Genomic DNA, 27,123 nt, shown 5'->3' on the forward strand with positions numbered 1-27,123 from the left:
GAGCACTTTCTGGAAGGCCACCTTTTAACGGCCTTGCTTGCCTGACGTGCAGCAGGACCTTGCCCACGGCGCAGAGAGCTGCCCCCGCCTCCCCACCTCTCTGCCCGCCTTGTTACCTCACTCCTGCTCCAGCCGTGGCTGCGATGGACCCAGCCAGCTCCCTGTTTTGGCGTTGCGGGGGAAGCTCAGGGGTCTGGGCCATCGTTTTCTGTTGCGACTTGAGGTCCTCAGCAGGCCTGGAAGCCTGGACTGGAGCCTTGGCTGCTGGCGAGAAGCACCTTGCCTGCCAAGAGGAGTTGATGCCAGACGATGTACCCGACATGTGAAGGCATTAAAGAACATTGTCACCTCTGCCCCTTGGCCCTCCTTGCTTCTCTCAACAGGATGAGACGCTGCAGAAGCAAAAAATGGTGGCCTCTGCTCCAGGCAAGACAGCTGGTTTTGTCTGGGGAGTTGGCCCTGGGCTTGGGTGGCACGCACTGAGATGGCATAGTAAAAGCAAGCATTTCTGCCAACAACAGTGTGTGGCTCCCCACATTTCTCTCTCCTGCACTCTAGGGCCAGACCACTCTCTGCATGGACCAGATCATCTTCCCAAACCCATGGTGCTTTCCCCCCGACTCAACCTAGACTCCAAGGTGGGGAGGGATGGGTCCGAGGCCATTGCGGCCCCTGGAGAATCCTGACATGGGGGTGGGGGTGGGGTGAGGCAGAGGGAGCATCCCCAACCCCTGCCCTGGGCCATATATGGGAAAGAACACAGGTTGATTGCAGTTGAGTTGTCTGGCTGTCTGTATTTGGAGCTATAACTGTACTTTGCCTGGCGCTGTGCGCAAGGTCTAAAAACTTAACTGCTAGTACCTAGAGACAAACAAGGCTTCCCAGTCAAATCTTAATGTAAAGTAGCTAGAGCCATGGAAGTACAGTATGAATTAAAAGAAAAAAAAGTATTGAACTACATATAATAAACGGTGTGTGTGTTCATTGCTTGATTCGTTAGTCCTCATCGTCCCAGATGTTTTTGGTCTTCCCAGGTGTGATCACAGCAAGCCCTGAAGGCATGTGTTCACAGGCACACACAGACACACATGCACAGCCAGCCATCTAGGACCTCCTTCCCAGGGGAGGGCGGCAACCTGATGAAGTGGAATGGATAAGAAGTTTAGGAATCAGGTCTGAGTCCAGATTGCAGCATCACTGTTTACCAGCTGTGTCCTTGGGCCCCGACCATTACTGCCAGCCTCAGTTTATTTTAGAGATAACATAAAATATATGTGTGTATATGTGTGTGTGTCTGTGTTTCTTAGTATAGTGGCTAGTATATGAAGATAATTTTATGTCATTATTAATCATTGTTAATGATTTTATATCATTATTAATCATTATTAATCAGTAGTATTGTTCTTCTAGGAGTGTATGGTAGACTGAATCCCAGTGACAATTTCTTGTGTAACTTTTCCCTTTTGGGGCCTTGGCACTTCTAGGAAGACACACATTGGGGGACAGCGTTGCTTTATTAATGTGAGCCAACCTGGTAAGGGAGGGGAGCCCCTCACCAACTTGTTTGATGTCATTCAGGTGAGAACACGCTGGCTCTTGGATTCCTTTGTATTTGGGTAGGGAAGGAAAGAAGGGAGACAGTATGTTTACTTCTAGACTATTAAATGTATTTTCCATTCTCTGGGCGTATATCCAGTGATTGTGAGTTCAGGAATGGATGTGGGCTGGGGAGGTAGGTAGAAGCCATAGTATGTGTAGCAGACACACACAGTGGAGCAAAACCAGAGCAAGCAGCGTTTAGAGACACTTTATTGACAGGAACAGGGAGTTTACTGAAAAACACCACATACAGGCATTAGGTTGTTGAGAGCTTGAGTGGTCAGGAACAACATTTCTAAAGTTCAGAAAAAGATTGGCTGTGGAAAATCAAGAAAAAGCCACATGAAGGTGACAACATGGTGACAAGTTCCATGGCTGTACGAGTTTGCTGATTGTGTTTGGTGCCTCACAAACCTACAAGTGCTCGTCCCTCAGTGCCTCCCTCCCTGTCACTCTGCCCAAAAAAGAGTAATACCAGCTTTGAGGCTTAGCTGGCCTATGATGGGGGTTGAGTCTGAGCTACCGCTCGGACTCACTTCAAGTGTGCGTCTACTGGGTCCAACTACAGCCTCAAGGAAGGGGAGGGGCGCCAAACAGGAGTCGTCTGCCACGGTAGAGTGTTAGAGACTAGGAAAGGCTTGGATGATGATATTTTTAAAACCTAAGAGCGCAGGGCACACTCAGGGTCTAGACTGGTGCCTGACGCAGAGAGGGTGCTGAAATGCAGAATGAATGGATGATCGCAGTAATGATGCACCAAGTACTACACAGATACATTTGCCGTGACTAGGAGGACTCACTGGGCTGAGGGCTTTTCATTTACAAAAGGATAGGAGAGGAAGGTGTTTTTTGTTTTATTTTTCCATTTCCGCTTGCGAAAGGGAGCCAAGATCTATTCTGAAATGGGTCTAGCTCCTCGCTGCTTCTTCCTGCCGAGATGCAGTTACACGGCCTTTTCTCTCTGATTTATGTCAGGTGGGTTCACAGATTCTGAGATGGGTGTATTTTCCTTTTTGATCCCATAGTTTTGGGGGGGATAAAAGGAGCTACTATCTCTTCTCTTAACCATTCATAGCTCTATACATATTTCCAGCATATTCCTGCTCTGAAAAATTCCTTTCCTACTAACATTTCTAGTTTGACATCTAAGGAGAAACCAGAAACTCAGAGAGTCAGAAATCCGGGTATGTGGGTGTTTGGGGGTGGTGACTCTAAAGGACAGGGCTTTTAGATGGACTGGAAATAAAGGCTGGTGTTGGGACAGGTGCTGACCGTCAAGGTATTTCCATATAAGAGTTGGGGCTGCGATGCAAGGCTGAGCTGATGGCAAAGGTCAGTAGGGCAAGGTGCTCACAGGGCCAGCAGAGTTGAGCAATGAAGGTCATGGCTGTTAAGCCCCAGGGGAGGGAAAACCAGACCCAGCCGAGCTGGCCTTGAGTGAATTGTATTATTAAGCATCAGTCAGGGGAAATATCCAGCACCAAGACAACAGGTGGGGTTCCTAGAGTGATGATAGCCCTTGAGAACATATCTAAGCCCTTTAGTAAGAACAGCATGCCAGATAAAGCTTCCAGAGCAGTGCACATTTATCTGGGTCCTTTGTAGGAATATGCGGAGGAACAGGGAATGAGTGAGGATCTGAAGTAGGCTGGTGATCACAGTACCTTGTGGATTTATAGTCATCAAGTCTCCCAGGAAGGAGTTTAATTGCAATTCAGGAGAAATAATGAGGTACAAACCAACGAGAGAGGGAAAACGAACATGAGAGTAAGACTCCATTTTTAGCATGGACCAAGAAGCAAAGTGGTACAGGAGCAGTCAAGTGGGATTAGGGGTGAGCGAAGATGTTTAACATCTCAGGACAAGCAAGAGAGACAAAGATTAGATGGAAGTAAAAAAAATAAAAAAGAGAGGAAAGGAAGCAGCTATGGTCTCAGTGGAAAGAGAGCTGGGCTAGGGCTCAGAAGACCTGAATTCCAGCTCTCTGTTTACCAGCTATATGAACTTATGATTTGGTAAAGCTTCTTAGCCTCAGACAGCATGTTTCTTCATTTGTTAACGTATTAGCAATATCCACCTCACAGCTAGTTGTGGAGAAGAAATAAGATAATTAAAATGCTTGGTAAATCATATAGCTTAATAAAGAAAGCATTAAAGATGAGAAGAGTTGAGAAGTTAGGAGGAGGAAAAGACTAAAGAAGATTACTTGTAAAGGATAAGAAAAAGAGGTACCATTCAGCTTCATTAAAAATCACTCAGGAAATACCTGAGTTGGGCTTTTAAAAAGGGAGAAAAAGCAAACGTGCCTTCTAGATCACAAGTTAGATGCGTGGTCTACTGAAGCAAGAGGGAAGTGGAGTGGTAGAAAGTCGTTTCTGCAGCCGGCTTGTCATCCACCATCCACATGACTGGGAAAAGCTCACAGTAATCCAGGCCTGTTTTCCTCACAGGAAAGTAAGGAAAATCTATACTCTGTCCCCTATTTCAGAGAGACTGTGTGGGAAATGACCAGTGATAAACGCCTTGAATTTATTGAAAGTATTTTCTTTGATAAAATCAGACTCTCGAATATGTGAACAAGGACTAATTCAAGTGCTTTCCCAGGGATGGCAGAGATGAACTGAGTTTGTCAGGTGAGGCCCAAAGCCAAGAGAGTGGGATCTTTCCCCATATATCCCCCTGGATCTGAGGGACATCTTATTCATCGAATCCCAGTCACTTTCATCTTCTCACATCCCATAAAGCATCCTTGCCCCTCTTATCACAAGGTGCGGAAGGACATCACACTTACACCAGTTACTCAAAGTGAAACATGAGATGTTGACTAAAATGTTTCCAGTGTTCATCTGCTCTCCTATCATCTAGGGAAAAAAAAAAAACCTGGACATTATGAATTCACAGGTGAAATATTTGGAAGCCACCTAGCCTGTCCCTCCTCTATCACGCCACTCATTTGCCATCATCTATCTCAGGCTAAAAACATGTGTCAGTTAAATGCCATTCCTGGATGCGTTCCCCTTCTGGAAGACATCTCAGATTCACAAACATTTTCACTAAAGAGATTCTTCAAATCTACCTCACATCCTTCTCTCTGCCTTTTTGGCCAATTTCTAGTTGCCTGAATCAGAGCTAACCTTAGCCAGGCAATCCACTGAGTTCTGTGCCATGGCCAAACTCAATTTCGAAGTCTTTTCAAGAACAAAATTATCCCATCTCGGGAAGTGTAAACTGGACCGTGCCTTAGGCTTCTATCTGCTCCAGTTTATCCTTTGAAGTCTCTTATCAGTGGAGTCCTGTCTTGGGTCTCCATTGCCTCCTGTATGAGTCATCATACTGACCCACAGAAATTTTGAGAGGAAGGACTTGGGAATTGCAGTCCCAGTGCCCACAGGAAAACAATGCCACCCAGCCATCTCCGGTGGTGTGCTCACCTGGCAAGGCACACACACGTTGCGCCAGGAGGATCATGAACATGTTGTATGACTTCCTAAGTCCCCTGCCCTCGGCTTCTTGAAGGACTGACACTAACCCAGGCCTTTGAGACCTCTTGGGATCTAGCCCTGGAGCACCATAGTCCAGAGAATATTTTAGTCCATGCTTAATGAACTTTCTATCACTGGAGGGCCTAGAAAGGCATGCTTTGCTCTGATGCTCCAGCCAAGTGGGCCAGGAACTTAGAAAAACTGACTTCAAGGAATCCCACTTCATGACACTCTTTTGCTTTAACCCAGACTAATCACTCCAGCTTCCTTCCGTTAAGCCCTCCATTCACTTGCGGCAATGGAGAATGAGCGGGCTCCAGCACGTGTTCAAAGCCGGGTGGAGCACAGGGGAGGGGTCCGGTTGGCATGGGAGCTGCTTGCTTGAAAGCAAGGGCAGGCTGAGGTTGAGTCGTGTAGAAATGTTGGCTCCTTGGTTCTGGCAAAGTCTTGTGTGTGGAGGTCTGATGGAGTTAACAAGTCAGAGGTGACAGTTCAGAGGTGAGTGGATGTATGATGGATGAACTGAAGGATGGACGCGTGAAGAGAAGTGATGTGGCCCCTGGGGCACCCTCCTGACGCTGTTGACATCACTGAACATGGGGTAGCCAGTGCTCCAGTGTTCAGGCCACCTACCAGTGATAAAACAGCTCACTGAGAATTGCCAGCCCAGTCCAGCCCAGCCAAAGGCTCTCTGACCTCATCCACGATCCTTACATAGGAGGGAGAATGGGGAATTATTTTTTGTCACCGTGGGTAAGGAGTTCAAGTTGCCCCAACACTCAGGCTGAAGCAACTCACCTTCTGAAGGACTTGAACCTCGCACAGAGCTTTATTACTACTTGGGCATCAACTTAAAGAAATACCCTGAGGGTGGGGACTCTGGGTAGGGTAGAAATCAAAGGGACCAAATCTAAAGTCATTTTGGTTTGTGGGTGTCAAGGTCACTTGTACAACCTGCCTCCTTATCTACCTGCCCCTCCCTTCCCTGTACGTCACCTCCGGTTGCCCCCTTCTATTCCTCCACTGGTACTGCAGAGTTCTCTTTGTTCTCCGATGGGATAGCCAGGTAGTCAGACCTGTTGGAGGAGAGACGGGGGGAAGAAAATCAGTGCATTTATACCCAGAGGTGCGAACACAGGAAAAGGGAAGGAGCAAGGGCTACAGGAACAAGGATGTCTCTAGAACACCTCTGCATTTCCTTCTCACCATGTTACCCAAGAGAAAATGAGAATGGCCCTTTCAGCAGACTAGAATAATAAATACATTTGTTTTTTCCTTCCACCAGCAACGTATGAGTCTTCTCATTTATCCACATTGTTCTCAGGACTTAGTACTGTTAGATTAAATCAGCCAAACTGTTGGATGGGAAATTACATTTTATAGATCTTTTAATTTTCCTTTCCCTGATTACTGGTGAAGTTGAACATCTTTTCATAAGTTTATAAGCAATTTGGGTTTGTACTTCTGCAATATGACTTCATTTGCTTTACCAGTTTTTCTTCTGAGACATTTGTCTTTTTCTTTGATTATTCCATGTCTTGAAAATATCTTTCTTTTTTCTTTTAAAATTTATTTATTTTATTTTTGGCTGTGTCGGGTCTTCGTTGCTGTGCATGGGCTTTCTCTAGTTGCAGCGAGCGGGGGCTACTCTTCGTTGCAGTGCACAGGCTTCTCATTGTGGTGGCTTCTCTTGTTGGTGGAGCATGGGCTCTAGGTGCGTGGGCTTCAGTAGTTGTGGCATGCGGGCTCAGTAGTTGTGGTTTGTGGGCTCTAGAGCACAGGCTCAGTAGTTGTGGCACACGGGCTTAGTTGCTCTGTGGCAGGTGGGATCTTCCAGGACCAGGGCTCGAATCCATGTCCCCTGCATTGGCAGGCGGATTCTTAACCACTGCACCACTAGGGAAGTCCCATATCATAAAATCTTTACTCTAATAGCTGTATAAGAAATCTTTATATCTGACAGGAAAACTCCTACCAGCCACCTCCCCCAAACTTATTGTTCTTTGAAATAGGCAAACTATGGCCCATGAGCTAATAAAGGCTGTTACTTGTTTAAAGGGTTGCACACAAACAAAACTAAAGAACAATAGGGGACAGAGACCCTCTGTAGCCTGAAAAGCCTAAAATATTTACTATCTGACCATCCTCTGGCTTAGACTAGTTTTAGCCTCTGGGCTTCTGTATGACTTTTAAGATCTGCTTATCAAGTTCCTTGAACAATCCATTGGGTATTTTGATGGGAATCTTACTGAATTTGCAGATTAATTTGGAAGAGAACTGCCATGTTTGTAACAGTGAGGTTTTAGTCTTCATTTATTTAACTCAAATCTTTCAGTAAAATTTTGTAATTTTCTCCTTAAATATCTTACACGTTTTTATCAGATTTATTCCCAGGTACTGGAGAGTATTTGTTGCTATTGTAATTGAATTTTTAAAAATGTTTTAAATATTGAGATGTTTCTCTAAATTTTTGTGGCTGGAATATAGGTGCTTTTATATTTATATTTATAAATATTTTGATTTGTATCAACAATCTTATGAAATGTTCTTACTAGTTCTAATAGTTTGTCTATAGATTCCCTTGGATTTTCTATATAGGTAATCATATTGGCTGTGAATGATAACTTAGTTTCTTTCTTTACAATTCTTACTCTTTTTTTCTTTTTCTTTTTTTTTTTGTATTTACTTAGTGCACCACCTAGGATCTCCAGTATAGAATAGAAGCAGGTATCCTTGACATGTTTCTAATATTATAGGCAGTTCTTCTAAAGTTGCAACATAGATGATATTTGCTGTAGGTTATATTAGTTGCTGCCAGTAATCAGTTTAAAGATGGTTGGTGTTTAGGTTTAGATTTATATGTATTTATCTTGCTCAGGACATATTGTGCTACCTGAATCTGAAGAGTCATACCTTTCCTTAGCCACTGTATCTCTGAATATTGTCTCTCCTCCATTTTCTCTCTTCTATTCTAATCGATCTTCTCAATTTTTGTCTTCCTATTTCTTTGTGATATTCCATCTTTTTATATCTCCGTGCTTCATTCTGTGAAACTTCCTTATGTTTATCTTCTGGTTACCAGTATCTAATCTCTGGGGAACCAATCCACTGAGATTTGAATATTATTGACTGTATTTTTCATTTCCAGGTTTTTCTTTATTCCTGTTCAAATCTGCCTGTTCTTTTTTCTTAATAACTTATTGTATTCTTATGTTTTGTTTCCTCCTCTTGTTTTAACTCTTTTAAGCAAATTTATTTTCTATATTTTACCAGGTCCTTCTTGTGTCTGAAGCTCCTGGGATTTCATCCTGCCATTTGTTACTTCTCTTGCTCATGCTGGATTATTTCCTGCTGTGTCTTTTAGTTTTGGATGAGACTGTGGAAATCAGATTTAGCAATGCTTTATCTGGGGAGCACTGTTAAGCCTCAGCTAAAAGTGGGTCCCTTCAGAATAGTTTTTCATTTGCTTCTACATGGTTATCACTGTCTGGGGACTAATTTTTTTTTATTGACTTTTTCAGCTTAGAGGTTCCTGGATCATGTGGGTAGCATAAATTTAAATCCCAAACATTGTGAGAGCAGGCTTGTGGTTACCAGTTCTCAAGAATCTTTTATGTTTCTACTTGGAGGCAGGCCAAGTAGATATGTTTCCTTGGCTTTTCTCTGGGCTGGTGGACTGATGATTATTTACTGATCTATCTTTTGCACGAGCTGTAGCCCTCTGAGGATCCTGGTTCTGCTGGTGACCTCAGTTCCAACTCTGTTTCTTGTGCAAGGCCAGCTGTGGGTACTTCCTGTCCAAGTGTGGGCACTTCCTGTCCAAGTGTGGCCACTTCCTATGCTCAAGCACTGAAATCTGATCACCCAGGTCACCAGGAAAGACAACTTCCCCAGCATATCCTTTCTTTCCTTCTATCTGGTCAGTTATAATTTTTTACTTTCCTGAGATCATAGATACCATGAAAAATGATACTTTATCAAGCATTTCTAGGTGATAATAGCCTAGGGTTTTTAGCTTATTGCCTCCACTGTGTAAATCTGTGAGGGTTATTTTCTATCTTTCCTCTCCCCGAATAACAAGCCAACATGGCCCCTTAGACTCTCAGACCCCATCATCTGTTACGTGTGCTCGAGTGACTAGGGCCTTGGCGAAAACGTCCAAGGTACAGTCTGGACGTTGAAGCAGAAGAGCCCCCCTCTGGGTTTTCAATCACAGCCAAGCTCCAGGGGGAAGAACATGTTTGGAGCTCCTTAGCCAATAGACGGCAGAGCCCAGGTGGCCTGATGAGCTCTGTGGTTTACAGCAAACAGCTGAATGTGTCAGGAACAGCAAGGGCACCAGACAGGCTTCAGTTCAAATCCCAACCTCTCCTCTCATTATCTGTGTGGCCCCAGCAAGCCACGTAAGCTCTATGAACCGCTTCAGCATCTATAAAACGGTCATAATAATGCTAATGTCATGGGATTGTGGTGGCAGCTGATGGGCTTTACATAGTGGTTAAGAGTGCAGGGCACGAGTTAGCAGGCATGAAGTCAAACCTTGCTTTGCCTCTTATAATGGTCTTGGGCAAACTTTCCCAGGCTCAGCTTTCGCATCTGTAAAATGGGTATATTCACGCTGCCTACCTCAAACGTTGTTGTGAGGAAAGTGGAGGACTGTGTAAATTGCTCACCACCTCACTTATGAGAGCAAGCGCTCGGAAGGTGTGAGCTATCATTATTTTGGCATCTTTGGACTTACGCATTTTCTTGGGCTGCCTCTTCGGCCTTTGAGACCTTCCTGTAGCAATATATCATCTCGATGAGCAGCCACAGAGTGAGGAAGACCAGGAGGATGTACATCATGATTTCTGAGACCACAGAGGTGAAGTCCTCTCCAGCTGCAAGGGGGAGAGTGAGGCTCACAATATGCACGTCCAACAAACCCAGAGCTGTCACTGAGGTCTGAGATACATGAGGCCTATTTTTGGGTATGTCTTAAATAAGCACTGGGTCTAAAGGAACGCAAGAGGGTACCAATGAGATTTAATATCCCCTAATTCTCCTGCCTGTCAGCTTTCTCACTGACTTTCTTCAGATGCTCTGGAGGGAGGCATGAGGGAGAATGATGGGTGGAGGAAGAAGTCATAGAGCACTGGAAGGAATCCTGGAGCTGTGTGAGATACATGCAGCTGGGTCCCAGGCTTCCTACTTCCTGGTGTGTGAACAGTCATTTCCCTGACCTGAGACTCAGTTTCTTAATTTGTAAAGTGAGGATAATAATTCATACCATACATTACCTAATGTATTTAAGGATACCTTGTGAGATGTAAAAGTCTGCACAGATGTGAGGCACATGTCTTAGTTCAGCCGACTCTGTCCTCTGAGCTTAGGGTGGTGGAGTGTGGTATCCCCGGGAAGAGGGCGTCAGAAAACATGGACAGGGCCATGTGGACAGTGCTGTCAGCCCACCCAGTGACCTGAGCATGTTTTCTGCAAGTCTGGATGAGAAGCAAGGACGTTCCCAGCTCGGCTTCCCTCCAGGTCATTCCAAACCCAAACAGAAATGAGGGTTGGAGAATTCCACATATTAACCAGGCTGTCTTCAGAGTTCTACTTCCGGAACACAGATGAAAACCTTCCAGTATTCCACACCACCCTCAGCATAGAGACCTGACTCTCTTAACAGGGCACAGGAGGCCACTTGCTGTGCAGCCTTCCTCACCTCATTTCCATTCGGTTGGCCAGCAAAACCTCTCTACTCTACTCGCTGTGGTCTTTTGGAATCTGTGGATGTTTCTTCTTTCTCTTCCCTCTTCCTAGATTGTATCTCACACCCCAGTGCTACCTCTGTCCCAACATCGCCTCCTGCTTTTCAATCTCCCAACCATTTTTCTAGACTCCACTGAAGTCACCTCCTCCGTGAAGCCTTCCTCAACTTCTCGTGCAGTTATTATTCACGTTCTTCTCCAGGCACTTTTCCATCCATCTATTATAACACTTCCCAGATTGTACTGTGATGCATTTATCTCTCTTCTCTACTGACTGTGTGCTTACTAAGAACATATTTATTTCTGAATTATCAGCCTGTTGCCTAATCCTAGAATACTTGAAGTGTTCAATAAGTATTTGTGGAATGAATGAATATAAATAAATATTGATCTTCCTTGTTTCCTAACCAACAAAAATGACAAATAAAACATGATAGGGAATTCCCTGGCAGTCCAGTGGTTAGGACTTGGCACTTCCACAGCCGTGGCCCAGGTTCAATCCCAGGTTGGGGAACTAAGATCCCACAAGCCGTGTGGTATGGCCAAAAAAAAAAAAAAATTTTTTTTTCATTTAAAAAAAATAAATAAATGAAACATAATACATGGCAAATGTCCCAACATATATTCCTTCCTAGTGGCAAGGAAGGCTGCAGCCACATGTCCCTTTGCTAGCTCTCAGCAGCAAATTAGGTTCATGGTTATTCATAGGGCATAAGTCATCCCCAAGGCCTTGCTCATTAAAAGCACAATATAGGCACAGCCATGACCTTCACCTCAGAGAAGCAGTCCAAGGGCTCCAGGATCACCCAGGTTTCCTAACTGGAGCTGGAGGTCACAGATGCAGCTTGAGGCACAGGAGAATGCCAGACACATCAAATGTCTTTTCACGGGCTGACAACGGCCTGGTTTGCGATGTGCTCAACTTCAAGCACCCTATTTCTTTTTTTTTTTTTTTTTTTTTTGCGGTACGCGGGCCTCTGACTGGTGTGGCCTCTCCCATTGCGGAGCACAGGCTCCGGACGCGCAGGCTCAGCAGCCATGGCTCATGGGCCCAGCCGCTCCGCGGCATGTGGGATCTTCCCGGACTGGGGCACGAACCCATGTCCCCTGCATCGGCAGGCGGACTCTCAACCACTGTGCCACCAGGGAAGCCCCCCCTGTTTCTTTTTAAATGCAGTAGCCAGCAGTAGTACCACGGGAAGCTGTCCTCAGTAGCTTTATTTACCTCTAGGTGAAGAGAACTCAGATTTCTGTCTTAGAGCCAGGAGGTGAGAGCCTACGCCAGGATCAGTCCAGCTTGAGCAAAGAGAATCAGGGAGATTCTCTGGGACCACAGGGATGGAGCAGACGTGGGGAATGTGCCATGGTGGAGCTTGCAGCAGTATGAGAGCTGTGACTATCTGGGGGTGGGGATGCAGAGGGCTGCCAAAGGGGTCACGGGGCGGGGGGAAGAGAGAAAAAGAAAAAGTGGCAGGGAGTGGGCGGTGGTGGAGGGAAGAGATGCAGTGGAAACACAGGTAATAGAGGCAAATATCTGGACCGCAGTCCTGCTTCTGGCGCCAATGTGCTTCATGCTGCACTCACACCGCAGCAGTGGTATGGAGCCGTCTGCACTGAAGGAAAGCCCCCTGAGTGATTCCGATGCCAGCTCTTTGTTCAGACCCCTGGACTGAAAGAGAGCCAAGCTTCCTTCCAGCCCTAACGTCCCGAGGGGCTCTGTGGCTCTGATGACAAACTTGTTTTCCCTCTATTCTTACCCAAGTCTCACTCTGGTGCCCGGCAGGCAGGCGGACTGGCTCCGCTTTGCCACCCTTTCCACTGGCTGCGCAAAGGTCTCTGGAGGCAAAAGCCTTTGAGAGCACAAGGTGGAGACAGAGGCAGCTTCCTAGGGCCTGGCTGTCACCAGCCGACAGTCCCGAGGGTGAACAGCAGAGGGCGCCAGGCTCCCTTCCCCCTGGGGGCACAGGTGTGTAAACAGAAGAGGATAATGGTACTTCTGAACAGAAAAATACCTTAGAGAGCTCCCAGTCCAACCCCTTCGACTCACACAAGAGGAGACGGGCTCAAAGAGGGGAAGAGGCTCATCAGGTCTGAGCCAAGTGGCCTGAGAGTCCCTGTGCACCATCTGGATTGACCTTCCTTCCGTTTGAGTCTTGTCTGAATCATGACATCGCTCACTCTGCTCACTCTGTTTGCTTAATGAATTTTATCACCACAACACGATAAAAAAATAAATACACTTGTGGTCTGAAAGTCGGGATTCCTGGCATCCTTTTCTAGGAAGAGCCTGGCTTTAATTTGACCTCTCCTTTCTTTCCTGCCCCACACCTTTTGCCTGTTCACTGACCTGCATCTTGGGGCAGCCAGGATGCTGAGAACGTGCTGGAAATAGATTGTCTAGGAAGGGCTAAGTAAAATGGAGTCATCATTTAGCCTGGGTGAGAAAACACAAAGGGAGATGCATGTATCGCTCTTCTGCCACATGAAGGAACATTTGCAAGGGGTGAGGAACCACAGTGCTCTGAACAATGAGTCCATTGAAAGCAGAACAAGAACAGTCCTAAGTTCACCCTCAAGACTCTGGATTTGATCGCAACAGAAACTTATGAGTTAGTTTGATGAAAGAACCTCCCAGCCTACAAGGAACCAGCTGTGGGAAATGGGGGAAATTTAAAGATTGGAGAGCAAACCACGTTTCCCCTTCTCGTAGCTGAAAGTGAGGTTATGTGATGAGAGACGCCACGGAGGGGAGGGGCTTGCTTGTATGATTACTGTGGAGGGAGAAGACAAAGACTGTCAGGCTTTGGTTTACAGCAGTTGTTCTCAAAGTGCGGTCCCCGGCAGCAACAGCATCTCCTGACAATTTGTTAGTCATGCTCCACCTACGGAATCAGAAAGCCTGGGTTTAAGAAGTCCTGCAGGGGAATCTGAGGCTGGCTGAAGTTTGAGCACCGCTAGCTTAGAGGTTTGTATGAGTCACAGACAAGAGGGGAGACGACCTCTAGAGAATCTCAGGAGATTTCTCTGAGCCCATTGAGTCCGAGATTCAGCGCAGGCCAGAGTAGGTGTAACTGTCTTGGCAGTTTTAGGTTTCAGGGAGGCTGTCCTCTTTCTCTAAGGGTGAGAGTCCAGGGACTGGGTCAAGATTACTGCACTATCATCTCCAAGCCTTTCTGCTTTGAGGAAAGACACAGAGAGGCCAGCTCTCGGGCAGCTTGCAGAAAGCTGGCCACCCCAGGAAGACAAGCCAGTGGTGACATTTTTAGATATCACCACTCCAGATACATGGGGTTTTGCATTCTGCACGGGGCTCATTTATGTGGAAACCTGCTGTCCTCCCTCCCCCGAGAGCAGGGCACCCAAGGGGGCCTGTGCCCTAGCCTTACCCTCCTCGGTGACACGGAGGGGGATGAGCCGGGTGGTCTTCACGAAGGGGCGATGTGCCTCAAACTCAAACTCCCGGGACACGTTGCAGGTGTAGAGGCCGGAGTCATTCAGGGTGACGTTGAGCACAGTGATGGATACGTCCTGCAAGTCTTTGCTGCCGTTCCACTGCAGGCGTCCCTGGAAGGGGCTCTCCACCTCCTGGTGGCCGTTCCGATACTCATAGATCTGCAGGTAGAGAAGCAGAGGGTGTAGGAGAGAAGACAGGGTAGAGGTGGGGACAGGGTGGAGAAAAGGACCAGAATGGTGCTCAGATGTGGGCACGGGGACAGTGTTACCAGGAGCTCCCAAATGTGGGAGTGGGATGGGCGTCTCAGAGGAGGGCAGGGAAGAGAGCAAAGACAGGGAAAGACGGGCAGAGGCACCCAGGTGTCAGGGCACATGGACATGGCAGGAAGAGGTGGGCAGGGAAAAAGGGCTGGAAAGAAAGAGGACAGAGGAAGGTGAGTGACGTGTACAGGAATCAGGAGAGGGAAACTGAGAGAAAGGAAGGATTGGAAGGAGGCAGAGAGAACAAGAGAGAAAGGTGTGTCATGGGGGCAGCCGGGGAGAGACTAAGGCAGAGAGGCAGCTTCATTCGTCATGAAGACGTCTGAGAGCCCTGGCCTCCGAAAGTGTCTCTCGGAGCTGGTCCCCTTGGAGGGGGTGTGAGCAGTCGGGGCCAGGCCACAGGAAGGGGACCCGGGCTGCTTAAGTGGCCCACATGAGCAGAGAGCTGCCAGCCAATGTGCACACATCAGCTCTTCCAGTCTGGGCGAAATTAGATCTGAAATCTGGTCTCTACATTTCTCTTCTCAAACACTTCTACCTTCTGATATACCCTTTTCTTTGTTTCCTTCTACAGCTGTGCAGTCCATCTAGTTTCTGCTTGCCACGTGTGGCTACTTACGTTAAAATTTAACTCACTAGGAATGAAATAAAATGTAAAATTCAGTTTCTCAGCTGCACTAGCCAAAGTTCAAGTGTTCAATGCCACCTGTGGCTGGTGGCTACTGAATTGGACAGCACGAATATGGAACATGTTCATTCTCACCAAGATTTCTACTAGTGTTGTTCTGTATTTCCAGCACAATTTTTTAAGTTTCTTTTCCTCCATCTGAGCCACCTTCTCCTCACTTTGGGCAGGCCTGGAAGCAGAGCAGGTGGCTGGCATATGAACAGACCTGAGGCTCATGCGGACCTTTGCATCTGGTCAAGATGTCCAGGCTCCTGTAACCTATGTACTAGCCTCGGTTGCGGTCAGCCCTGAGCCAGGCACTAGGAAGCCTACTGTCCCAGGCCTGGCCCCTGAGTGCAGCAAAGCCACATCAGAATGGCACATCCAGCCTAGAGTGAGAAATGAGTCCGGCTTCAGGAGAGCTAGACAGAAGAGCAAGCAAAACTCAATTTCATCCTAATGTTGTGTCTCCATTAGGTCTTTGTGGGGAAAAACTTGCCCCCAGGAAGATGAGGCAGTGCAGTAAAAAGGGCTCTGTATCTGCTGTCAGACGACCTGGTTCAAATCTAAGCTGTCTTACTAACTTAATTCCTTTGATCCTTAGTTGCCCCATTTGTGTGTGTGTGTGTATTCTCTATCAAACACTTATACAGCACTTCCTGTATTCCAGAACTATTGTCAACACATTAAAAATTATAGCACATGAGTCCTGGTAACAGCTCTGTGAGGTAGCTATGGCTTATATCCCCATTTTAGAGATGAGGAAACTGAGGCACAGAGAGAGAGGTTAAGCAATTTGTCCAAGGACACAGAGTTAAAATAAGTTGTGGAGTCAAGAATCAATCCCAGGCAGCCTGGCTCCAAAGACAGTGACAATGTGAATAATGGTCATCCTCAAGTTGGTGTTCAAAGTATATAACAACCATTTTGGCACTGGCACCAACCAGTCAGAACTGACATTGGCCATGGCTGATCCCTTAGTTCCTACATCATGGGAGGTCTGGAGGTTCCTAGTGGGAAGGATGGTGATGAAGCCACTTGGCAGATTTGGCACAGGTAACCACAATAGGACTATTTAAACATTTTACCCACTGATGTGTGTGTACCAGTTGCACATCAGTCTTGGTCATGCCTGACATTCTTATTTCACTGAGATTGTGAGACTTAAATGAGGTAACCTATGTTATCTCATTTAATGACCCTTGGAGTTATTTCAATGTTTCTATGAATTTAATCCATCCAGCAGGATGGTGCAGAGATTCCCTGAAAACACCAGCACAGTGCCTAGTGGGGTGACTGGCACACGGTAGGCTCTAAATACTATTTAAGCCTTTCTCCTCCTTATGCTGCCTGTAACCAGGAGTGCCCAGAGCTAGCCTGGAGCCCTCCCTTTCCCAGAGGCTGGGCTAAACTAAGGCTGTCAGTTATCTGCAGAGGAGCTGTCAGTGCTTTGGAGAGAAAGAGCCAGTGTTTGTCAGCTCGTCATTCCCCAGGCTGTCGGGAGCCAGGCACACAATGGCAGAGGCCAGCGAAACAAAGGGCAGAGTCAGCAGTCAGACATACAAGGAAATCTTTACCGCCCTCGGGCCTGTAGAACCATTCCACCACCGTGGTGGCCTCAACGTCCTCCCTCTTCATGCAGGAGATGCAGCGCAGCTTCATGGGATTGCCCTGAACCGCCTCCGTCTCCGAGGGCACTTCCACACACACAGGGAAGCAGACGCCAGCTGGGGAGAGCCCGGACACCAGGGGAGGGACAGGAGGTGTTAGGGGAGAGGCAGTGGAGAACAAGGAGGGAGGGAGGGAGGAGAGACAGAGAAGGCAGAATCATGAGACAAACTGGAAAACAGCATGCACGTGTGTGTGTGTCTCCCCAGGTACACCCTCTCACAACGGGCAGGGATGAGCCAGCATTGACTGCAATCCTCCCCGGAAGCAGCAGGGATGCGGTACAGCTCGTACCTCAGCTCTGCCCTCAAGGACTTAGAGTCAAGGCGGGAAACAGGGCACCCATGCATCCATCCATCAACCACCATTCACCCCTTCGTTCCACCAACACCCACAGAAATCTACTCTATGCCAGGCCTGACGCTGAGATACAAAGATGAATAAAACACGCTTCGCGCCCTAAAGACGTTTATAGTCTAGCAGGGAACACATACTCCTGTCATTAAACCAGACCATGGTGAGTGACATACTAGAGGAGAGGCAGTTACTCCTGGCTGGGCTGGGAAGAGAGGAAGAGAAGGATGGTGAGACTTAATGCCAGAAAGGTAGATCGGACCCATGTTGTGAAGACCTCTGTATGCCCTTCACAATAGGCGGGGTCACATGTTTTAAAGCCTTAGAGAGATGTAATCATATCTGTGTTTTACGGCAGATGTAGGTAATTCTGATGCATGGTGGAGGACGGAGCAGCAAGGAGGAGAACGGTGAGCTGACCGTGGGGCTGGGGCGATGATGCTTCACCCAAGGAGGAGAGAGAGACACACAGTTAAAAATGAGGAAGGGGAAAAAGAGAAAATAATTTAAAAAATAAAAAATAAGGCTTCCCTGGTGGCACAGTGGTTGAGAGTACGCCTGCCGATGCAGGGGACACGGGTTTGTGCCCCGGTCCGGGAGGATCCCACATGCCGCGGAGCGGCTGGGCCCGTGAGCCATGGCCGCTGAGCCTGCGCGTCTGGAGCCTGTGCTCTGCAACGGGAGAGGCCACAACGGTGAGAGGCCCGCATACTGCAAAAAAATAAAATAAAATAAAAACAAAATTTAAAAAGTAAAAAAAAATGAGGAGGGGGAGTCAGATTGGGGGGCACCTTGGAGGCCACCCACAGGCCTGGACTTATAGTTCCTGCCCTCTAGAAGCTCATGGCCCATTAAAGAGGGTAAGTACATCAGACTGAAAATTCAGAATGAATCAAAAGTGGGACGTGGCTGCCAAGAAAGCAAGTGCAAACGTGGGCTGTGTTGTCAGATGTACACGGCAGAACAAAGGAGGAGCAGTTCCCCTGTGCGGTTCAGAGCAAATCTGGACCACGATGATCAGTTCAGGGTGTCACATTGTACGAAAGGAAGTTTTCAACGAGTGCATGTGCAGAGGAAAGCAAGATGGAGAAGAGTCTGGGGGCAAAGTCTGGTAAGAACAAAGCGGGGACCGGGGATGCTTAGCTTGAACACCGACACACCTGTCTTCAAATATTTGAAGGTTGGCCTGTGGAAGAGAAAATAGATTCTGTCCAACTCCAAACGTCACAAGAAAGTAAAGCTAACTCAAATGAAAAAAAATTTTTTTTTTTCTGGTGCTGTTAACAAGTGCAAAAAACTATTTGGTAAGAGAGTTTGCATGTTATACAGAAGATTCAAAAGTGAGATAAATCACCAACGATTCTTGTATCAGAACTTCTAACCCCTTCTGAGGCTACCTTCTCATTAATAATAAAAACAGAAACCCTAAAAAATGAAATAATACACATTGTAATTTAAAAACTAGCCCACAGTGAATGGTCAGTCTGTTCCTCTACTGGCAGACAGTTCTTTCTAAAAGCAGAGAAAAGCTTTATTTAGAACTTAAAATGAGACTGACTGACTAATTATGAGTCAAAAAATGAAATATTTGACTCAGAAAGCAACAAATTTAATTTTTAGACATAGAGTTTAAAAACTAGAGGCACTATGATAAAATTTAACATATCAAGGTAAAATAAATTTTATTGGCTTTAAACTCTCAACAAGCGGGGGGTGGTTTTATCAGGCAGCCTGCAAGAGGCTCTCCTGCTTCTGCATATGGGTCATCACTTTAATCGGGGGAGGGTCCATATCTAGAGCGAACTGATCAGAAACATTTTCAGAATATGAAGAGTTTGAAAGCTTGAGTATAGGCCTGGTTTAAAAACAGGGCTTTCTTGGTGGCGCAGTGGTTGAGAGTCCGCCTGCCGATACAGGGGATGTGGGTTCGTGCCCCGGTCCGGGAAGATCCCACATGCCATGGAATGGCTGGGCCCGTGAGCCATGTCTGCTGAGCCTGCGCGTCCAGAGCCTGTGCTCCGCAACGGGAGAGGCCACAACAGTGAGAGGCCCACGTACTGCAAAAAAAAAAAAAAAAAAAAAAAGCATGGTCTGTGCAAAAGTTTGGGAGTGGATAGAGGTGTAGAGTGTGCATTGAGAACCCCATGTAGCAGGGAGCCTCAGGGCACATTCATATTTAATGAGACGTGGTAAAGGTGAGTTACTTCAATGATGATGGCTTCAGAGAAGAATAGGAAAATGTACCAAGGAATGTACAGTTACACTTATAGAGGCAGAAGAAAGACGGTATTGGGCAACTGAAGACTTGGGTTTGATAGATTTTTTTTTTTTTTTTTTTTGGCCGCACTGCGCAGCTTGCAGGATCTTAGTTCCCCAAACAGAGATAGAACCCAGGTCCCTACAGTGAAAGCACAGAGTCCTAACTACTGGACCGCCAGAGAATTCCCAGTTTGATAGACTGTTTAACCTCTCGGAGACTCAGTTTATTCATCAACAAGATGCTGAAAATAATATCTATCTAATAGATTTGTCATACAAATTCTATGGGATGATTTCTACAAATGGGCTTTGTACATTCGTTAATGTTATTTTCCTTCATTTATTTGTTGACTCATTCAACGTATATCGAGTGCTTATTGTGCGCCAGGTACTGCTCTAGGCACTGAGAACACAACAGGGGACAAAACAGAAACCATCCCTGCTCTCGTGGAGCCCACATTCCAGTGGAAGGAGAGAGAAAATAAGCACCATTACACTGCAGTAAGTGCAATTATAAGAAAAAATAAAATAGAACGGAGGAGTTAGAGCGTGCGTGGAATCATCGGAGACTCACTGAGAAGGTGACATCGAGCAGGTGTTGAAGGAAAGAAAGGAGGGAGCAGCTGTATGAATATCTGTGGGAAGGTGTGTAGAGGAGATAGCAACTCGAGAGCCCTAGGGTGGGAGTGTGTTGGCAAAAGCAAAAAGCACAATAAAGTACAGGGCACAAAGTGAGAGTAGAAGGAGATGAGGCAGGAGAAATAAGCCAGAGCTGGATCATGGCTGCTCTTGCAGCCCACAATTAGATCTTTGGCTTTTGCTTTGAGTGACATGGGAGCATTGGAGGCTGCTGAGTGGAAGAATGACATGATTTATACAAAATCACCTGATCTGACTGCTATGTTGGGAATAAACTGAAGAGGTGAGGAAGGATAAGGGTGGAAGCAAAGAGAACAGTTAAGAGGCTGGTACAGTGATCAGACTGAGAGGTGGTTCAATGACTTTGCTTGGATGAAGGTAACAGTAGAGCTGCTGGGGCTTGAAAGTGTATAGTTTGCTGGACTAACATCCTTGAATAGCTGAGAGGTGATAGCCTCTAGTGAACAAGCAGATGAGTTGGTCTTAAATATAAACACGGTTCGTTCATTTAGAGTTAAAGGAGGGAAGGCAGAATACATGCAGTCAGGATGGTGAGTAGGGCACGGCAGCCTCTCTTTGTTCTGAGTTGCCCCTGAGTAATCCAAGGTATCATCAGACAGCAAGCCCCACTGATCGCCTTCTCCTTGCCAAAGTCCAGTTTGAAGTCCTAAGAAAGAACTCAGCTCATGAGGTCAATTTAATTCATGAGGTCCTGGATAGAACATTGCAAAATGGCCACAGAATCCTCTCATCCTTGTTTGCCTTCCCTTTGCAGTATGACTTGCTGTTCCTTCCACCAGAAGGTAAAGTATATTTCTCCACCCTGTAAGTCTCCAGTACACTATTGCCTCTCTTTCCAAGAAAGCCTCTAGATATCCAAGAAAAGATTTTACATATGGTAGACATTCAACCCACGTTGCTGACTGTAAATAATAAACTCTTGGAATAATCTTGGCCAAATCATTTGACCCATGGTCTCCTCTTCAATGTCTATAGTAATAATGAGGAAACCAGAGAAGGAAGAATATATTAATTATGATTATATTTAACTAAGGAATAGCATCAATCCATTATCAGGTGGATAGTAATGTGTATGTAACCAACTACTCTAATAACCCCAAATCTTTTTCTTCTTTGGTTATTGCTATATTGCTCCTCTTGACTTGGCTCTACAATGCTACGAAAATAAAGGCTTTGATTAGAATGTAAATACTTTCCAAAAAGGGGTAATAAATGATGTTATTTGTAGATATTAACACCCTGAAATGACTTGGTCTATCAGATTAGCCAGTCACTTAGCAGAGCCTTGAAAGAATGGGAAGTAAAATGGGTTACTGGGGGAAGAGAGGGAAACATTTCCCAACACAACCGACACCTGGGAGGGTAGACCTGGAGAGGAAAAACAGAGAAGATACTAGGAGGTAAAAATGAGTAAGGCCCTAGGAAAGGCAATGGCGTGGGAGAGGAGTGGAAGGGTGGCTCCAAAGAGGGATGAGAGGACAGACGCCCACCTGGCAATCCTGTATAGCAGCATGTATGTCCATAAGAGGAGCTAGAACAAGCCCTGGAAGACTGAAATCAAGAGGTAAGAGTTCTCTAGCAAGTCCTTTCCCCTCCCCTGCACTCATTTTCTCATCTCTAAATTGGAAATAATACTGCTTTCCCTGACTACCTCCATAGGATTGCTATGGGGACCAAAAGAAGAAATAGATTGAAAATTGTTGTGTAAACTGTAAAGCACAAGGCAAGTGTAGATTCTATTATTATTATTATTATTATTATTATTATATACTTTATTGAATGAAATAAGGGAATTTTGTTCAATTCACGCAGAAAATAAAAGAATGGAAAAAATTCCATTCATATTGGGAAGGGTGAACACATCTAAGTTAAGTGCTTTCCAATGCTGGAATTACATGCAAATAAAAAGATTTTGCATTTGTGAAGCAAGGCCCTCTCTCTTACATTTACTGGCAAGGTTTCCTGAACTATCTCTCTTTCCCTTCTGCAGCTTCTCAATTTGGTGAACCAACGTAGAGAAGCTGAGGATGGGCAAGGATAGGTGTAATATGCACACTTCTTCCAAATGTTTATTGTGGGGGAATTGAGGGGTGGGGAGGAGGATGGGCACTCTGCCTATTTTAGCAATATTCTGTAAATATTTCCCTACCATTCAATTGTGCAGCTAAAAGGGACGTTAGACATCATCTGCCCCAATTTCCAAACTTACGTATTTCCAAATATACGTATATGAGGAACAAAATACTCTAAGGTGATTACATAGCAAGCTAGGGGCAGAGCTAAGACTCCAATCCAGGCTTTGTAAGTCCCAGTCAAAAGGCCCTTGGCCTATAGAGTGCTCTCCCCGTCCACTAGAATTCAGGCAAATATGCTAAAAACTTAAATCAGGGTTTGGGAAGAAAGGCTCTGTAGAATCTCACCCCAACCTTCTCTACAACTTCATCTCTCATTGCTTTACTCATGCTCTTTCTTATACAGCCCAACTAACCTCTCCTAAGTCCCCTAGTCTTAGCCTCCCCCTGAGGAAATCACAGCCTTAAGTCTTCAAGGCAGGTGAGATCATTGGCAACCTATTATGTCTGCTTCATCTTCAGGTCTGGCCTACTCTACTGGGGATGGGTGGCAGTGAATCTGCCCTTGGGACTGGCATTACTCTCCCTCTTTGTCCTTCCCAGCCTGTCTCATCAGGCATTTTGTTCAACAGGAAGCTTGGCTCTGCTTCTGGTCACATGCAAAATCCAGATAATGCTGGCAGCCAGAGTTAGTCCTGGAGGCTTAATAAAGTGATACTAAGGTAAAGAGGCTGTTCCCATCAGCATATCTGCCACTGCACCAGCAGAATGAGTTCCATGCCAACCACAGAGCATAATCCTGTACCTAGTTTCAGTAAGGCAGGTGGGCATGCTCACATCTAATTATACTGGTTATTGATTTTTAACATGGAGGAATGTAGCTAAGATCATGTAAAGCAATTATCAACTGGAGAGCACCTATATTTGACCTGAGGATCTAAGTTGCCAAGACTGAAATGCCCATACCTACACAACAACCAGACACACACACACACAAATTACATCCTCATCAATCCATGCAGATGCCCATACTAACATGCTCTGACATACACTAGTATACACATTCGGACCCTGAGGCATATATCAACACACTAAAGCATTCTCTCAATCACACATTCAGACATTATCATGTAGACTCATTAACTCCCACTACACACATGCAGACACCCCACTCCAAGCCCACCTCTAACACCACTCTGCTCAGCCTTACTGTTGCAAGTATAGGGCTCCCTTATTTGGAAGGAGAAGGTCACCTCACTCCTTCACAGCAGACAAACAAGAACCTATTTATCTTTAAAGGCAAAAAAACTCAGCCCCCCAAACACCAAAGCACCTTGATTCCACATGTTCATGAAAAAGAAGAAAGATGCAATTCCCAGGTGCCTGTTTATCTAATATATCGCTGCAAATGGCTGAAGCCTGTTTTACTTATTGAAATTTAACAGATGGATCAACAACTAGTTTCACTCTCAAAATGCACGCATCCAGATTTTTTTAATATATAAAAATTAATTCAAAGACCTCATTGAGAAATGAAATGTAACTGTAACCGAGATTTTTAAATAATGAATGTGATATAATGAATAATGAATGCATTTAATAAAAATGCATGCTCTTTCAGCTACGGGAAAGGGAAAAAATACTTTGGAATTAACAGGAAACGGGAGGAAGGGTGGAAAAACCACCAAGGGAGGTTCAGGAATAAAGCAGCACGGGAGTGGGGAGGCCTTTTTCCAATCTCAAAACCCCAGCTCTCGTGGAACCCCTCTGGATCCCGTGTCTGGCGGACATGCACAGGGGGAAGTCAACCAGGGCTCCTCGTTTTCACCAACGACATCAATAAGTGTTATTCCTGTTAGCATTATTACTGTCATCTGCATCTCGCATGGCAGGGTGCTGGTACTTACCCCACAAAATGAGCAGGAGGGAAGCCAGGGGAAACAATCTGTTGAAGCCAGGCATCTTTTTCAGCGGGTGGCTTCCGGGCTAAACAGAGAGATTCCCTGGGTCAACAACTGCTCCCTCTCAGGACTTTCGAGGAAACCTTCTGGGACGAACTGCTCCAAGGAGGAGACTTTCTGACTGAAATAAGGGCCAAGTGCCGTTGACTGGGGAGGCTCTGCGGGCTTCTGGAGCCGGGCGGGGGTTTCAGCTCCAAGCCAACCTGGCGGACTGCCCCAATTCGAGGGAGTGGATCGGCAGCTTGGCGCGCCCTCCCCGGAGCCCGTTGCTGGGATCCGGATCAGCACCACGGACAGAGCCTTCCCCGCCCACCCGGAACTTCCAATTCCAGTCGCTCAGCTGCTTCCCCTGTTTGCGCCTCGGGGAAAGCTCAGCTCCGAAGTGAGGGGCAGGCAGGCTCTAGGCGGCTGCGCTGCCGGAGGGGGTCCCTGTTGATCCACCTCTCACCTCCCTACCAAGAGTTACGCTCCGAGCGGGATCCACCCAGACCCGGGAGCGCCGGCTTCGTCCGCCCTGATCGCCTTCTCCAGCTAGGCCTGCCCTCACACCCGAAACCACCGGGGCTGCCGTCTGAGCTACAGAACTCGTTCCACCTCAGTCCAGTCCACACCCGCCAAGCCTCCCCGGGGAAGTCCGGAGGGGGGCCGGGAAGGAGGCGGAAGCTTCTGTGTGGCCTGCGATCGAGAGGTGGGGTGGGTGGGCCCCGTCCCCGAGCTCTCCTGCAGATCGTGCAGGGGCCCGGACCCTGGGTGGCGCGTGACCAGCCGCCCTTCTCCAGGCGCCCCGACCGTGTGTGCTCCGTCAGTCTTGACATGCGCAGGCGGCTCTCCACCGCCACCGCCACCACTTACCCACCCCGCCCCGCCGGAGCAATACTCCCCACCCCCAAACAGGCGTGCCCCTCTCAGGGCTGAGCGCGGCTGCGGAGCGCAGGGGCGGAGCTCGGAGCGGCGCAAAGACCTCAGCCCCAGCGATTTCTCTGCTCGCCGGCTGACTCCAGGTCTGCCTTTCGCATCTCCACACCTCTCCCCAGCACCGGCACGCCTCCTCTCACCAATTCACCGCCCCCACCCCCACCCCCACCGCCCAAGCAACCCCACTCTGGCTCCTGCACAGACATGCGAGCTTCCAGCTCCGGGAAGAGGAGGGCCAAATCTCTTTCAGTGATGTCATCTTTAATGTACATGCTACATGACTCCTGGCTTCTCTCCCCCGACCCCATCCCCTCCTGGTATATCCTTTGTCTAGCCTTGATTAATTGGTGCCGGACACCCTGAACGCAGCAAAATAATCCCTGCTTAGAAGTGGGGTAAGAGGGAGGCGCACCTGTTCCCGTGTTCACCTCCTCACTGGCTGAGGAAGTGATCCAAACGTCTGTGCAACGGTGGTGTTGGGGGTGCAGCAACTCCCTCTCGCTCTGCTCACTTTTTTTTTTGTTTGTTGTTAAGTTTAAAAGCAGATAGACTGTGGTTTGGCTTCTTCCAACTATTAGCCTCACCCTAGTCCTAGCAGCTGTTTCACTGCCCCTCCCCGTCCCTGGAAGGGAAACCGGAACGTTTAAATTTAGTTATAAACTCAATTGACATAATAGATTAGGAATGCCTGGAATCGAGTGAAAGCTGAATACAAGAACCTCTCCCCCCTTCTCATTCCCTACTGCTCCATTTCCAAAACGGGAAGCTTGACACTGATATTCCAAAACAGAACGGCAGAGTAACAGCTGACTGTAAGTGAACCACATGCAGGAAATTCTCCCTCCTAACATATCACAGTGCAACAGAATGTCCTTCTTCCTGGGCAGGGAGCCACCAGGCCATACTCTGTGTTGCTTTGAAAACCAGCCCTTGAATCACAGTGTGTTAGACCTGAATGAGAAGTTAAAAGTCGACTTAATTCAACTTCCTTTCCAATTCTTGAATCCCCCAAGGACATTCCTGTTGAACAGGCTTGGCCTTTGTCAGGAATGAGAGCTCACTACTTCACAAAGTCAGTCCCTTCTAATGTTTAAGGAAGCTCTTCTTTATATTCAGTTGAATTCTGTACACGCTTCCTTCCGCCCCGAACTCCATTAAGTGGTCGGCAAAATGTTTTCCTTAAGAGAGAGCTATGCTTCCCCACATCCCACCCCAGACTTTTTTGTTTGGGGCTAAGCTTCATAAGTTTCTTCCAATGTATTTTCTGGTAGTTTCCAACCCTTAACTACCCTGGTCACTGTCTCAGGAGGATTTTTAGTGTGTCGGCATGATACATCCAGAAGAGGAACTGATGTTTTCTGTGGGGTCTGCCACCGTAGATCCAGGAGAATTATGGCCACAGGTGCCTTAGAGGGTACGTCTGTTCAGTTACATTTACAGCCATATCTCACTCATAATGAGCTATGGTCAGTTAAAATCCCTAAGTATTTTTCACTCAACTTGTTGCAGAGTTATCTTGTACTTATACAGGGAATCTTGGGGGGAAAAAAACCACCTCTGTGCTTATTGCTGTTAAAATTTATTAGTTTCGGGCTTCCCAGGTGGTGCAGTGGTTAAGAATCCATCTGCCAATGCAGGAGACACGGGTTCTAGCCCTGGTCCGGGAAGATTCCACATGCTGTGGAGCAACTAAGCCCGTGCGCCACAACTACTGAGCCTGAGTGCCTAGAGCCCGTGCTCCGCAACAAGAGAAGCCACCGCAATGAGAAGCCCGCGCACCGCAACGAAGAGTAACCCCCGCTCACCGCAGCTAGAGGAAGCCTGTGCACGGCAATGAAGACCCAACACAGTCAAAAATAAATAAATAAGTTAATTAATTAATTAATTTTTAAAAATGTATTAGTTTCAACCAATTATTCCATGCTATTAATAATTGTATTGAATCCAGATTTAATCATCTGACATCTCTCTTCTTTAGCTTTGTTTCATCTTTAGGCTTGATAATCACTTGATCCAAACATA

General features: G+C 46.7%; 1 protein-coding gene across 3 annotated transcripts; it reads right to left on the reverse strand.

Moving 5' to 3' along the window:
- Positions 1-1,791: 1,791 nt before the first annotated feature.
- SCN3B (sodium voltage-gated channel beta subunit 3) lies at positions 1,792-25,611 on the reverse strand. Of its 3 annotated transcripts, none has more exons than XM_060104649.1 (7): positions 25,514-25,611; positions 24,133-24,211; positions 16,776-16,939; positions 14,218-14,443; positions 9,823-9,961; positions 6,078-6,157; positions 1,792-5,710 (listed from the first exon to the last, which is right to left on the reverse strand). In XM_060104649.1, exons 2-6 carry the CDS (start codon positions 24,185-24,187, stop codon positions 6,094-6,096), a joined length of 648 nt encoding a protein of 215 aa, XP_059960632.1. In that variant the 5' UTR covers positions 24,188-24,211; positions 25,514-25,611; the 3' UTR covers positions 1,792-5,710; positions 6,078-6,093. The 3 variants fall into 3 exon arrangements, with proteins under 3 accessions (XP_059960632.1, XP_059960634.1, XP_059960633.1); XM_060104651.1 differs by lacking the exon at positions 25,514-25,611 and adding an exon at positions 24,643-24,988; XM_060104650.1 differs by lacking the exon at positions 25,514-25,611 and adding an exon at positions 24,635-24,988.
- Positions 25,612-27,123: the final 1,512 nt, after the last annotated feature.

Source organism: Mesoplodon densirostris, chromosome 7, assembly GCF_025265405.1.
Source record: "Mesoplodon densirostris isolate mMesDen1 chromosome 7, mMesDen1 primary haplotype, whole genome shotgun sequence".
In the NCBI taxonomy this organism is placed as follows: domain Eukaryota; kingdom Metazoa; phylum Chordata; class Mammalia; order Artiodactyla; family Ziphiidae; genus Mesoplodon; species Mesoplodon densirostris.

Excerpts from the sequence above, each read along its gene's own strand:
- SCN3B (XM_060104649.1), bottom strand. The coding sequence starts at position 24,187 with ATGCCTGGCTTCAACAGATTGTTTCCCCTGGCTTCCCTCCTGCTCATT. Across the intron at positions 14,444-16,775 it reads AGGGCGGTAAAGATTTCCTT|ATCTATGAGTATCGGAACGG; the intron begins GTATGTCTGACT and ends CTCTACCTGCAG. Across the intron at positions 9,962-14,217 it reads CCTCCGTGTCACCGAGGAGG|CTGGAGAGGACTTCACCTCT; the intron begins GTAAGGCTAGGG and ends TCCCCCTTGCAG.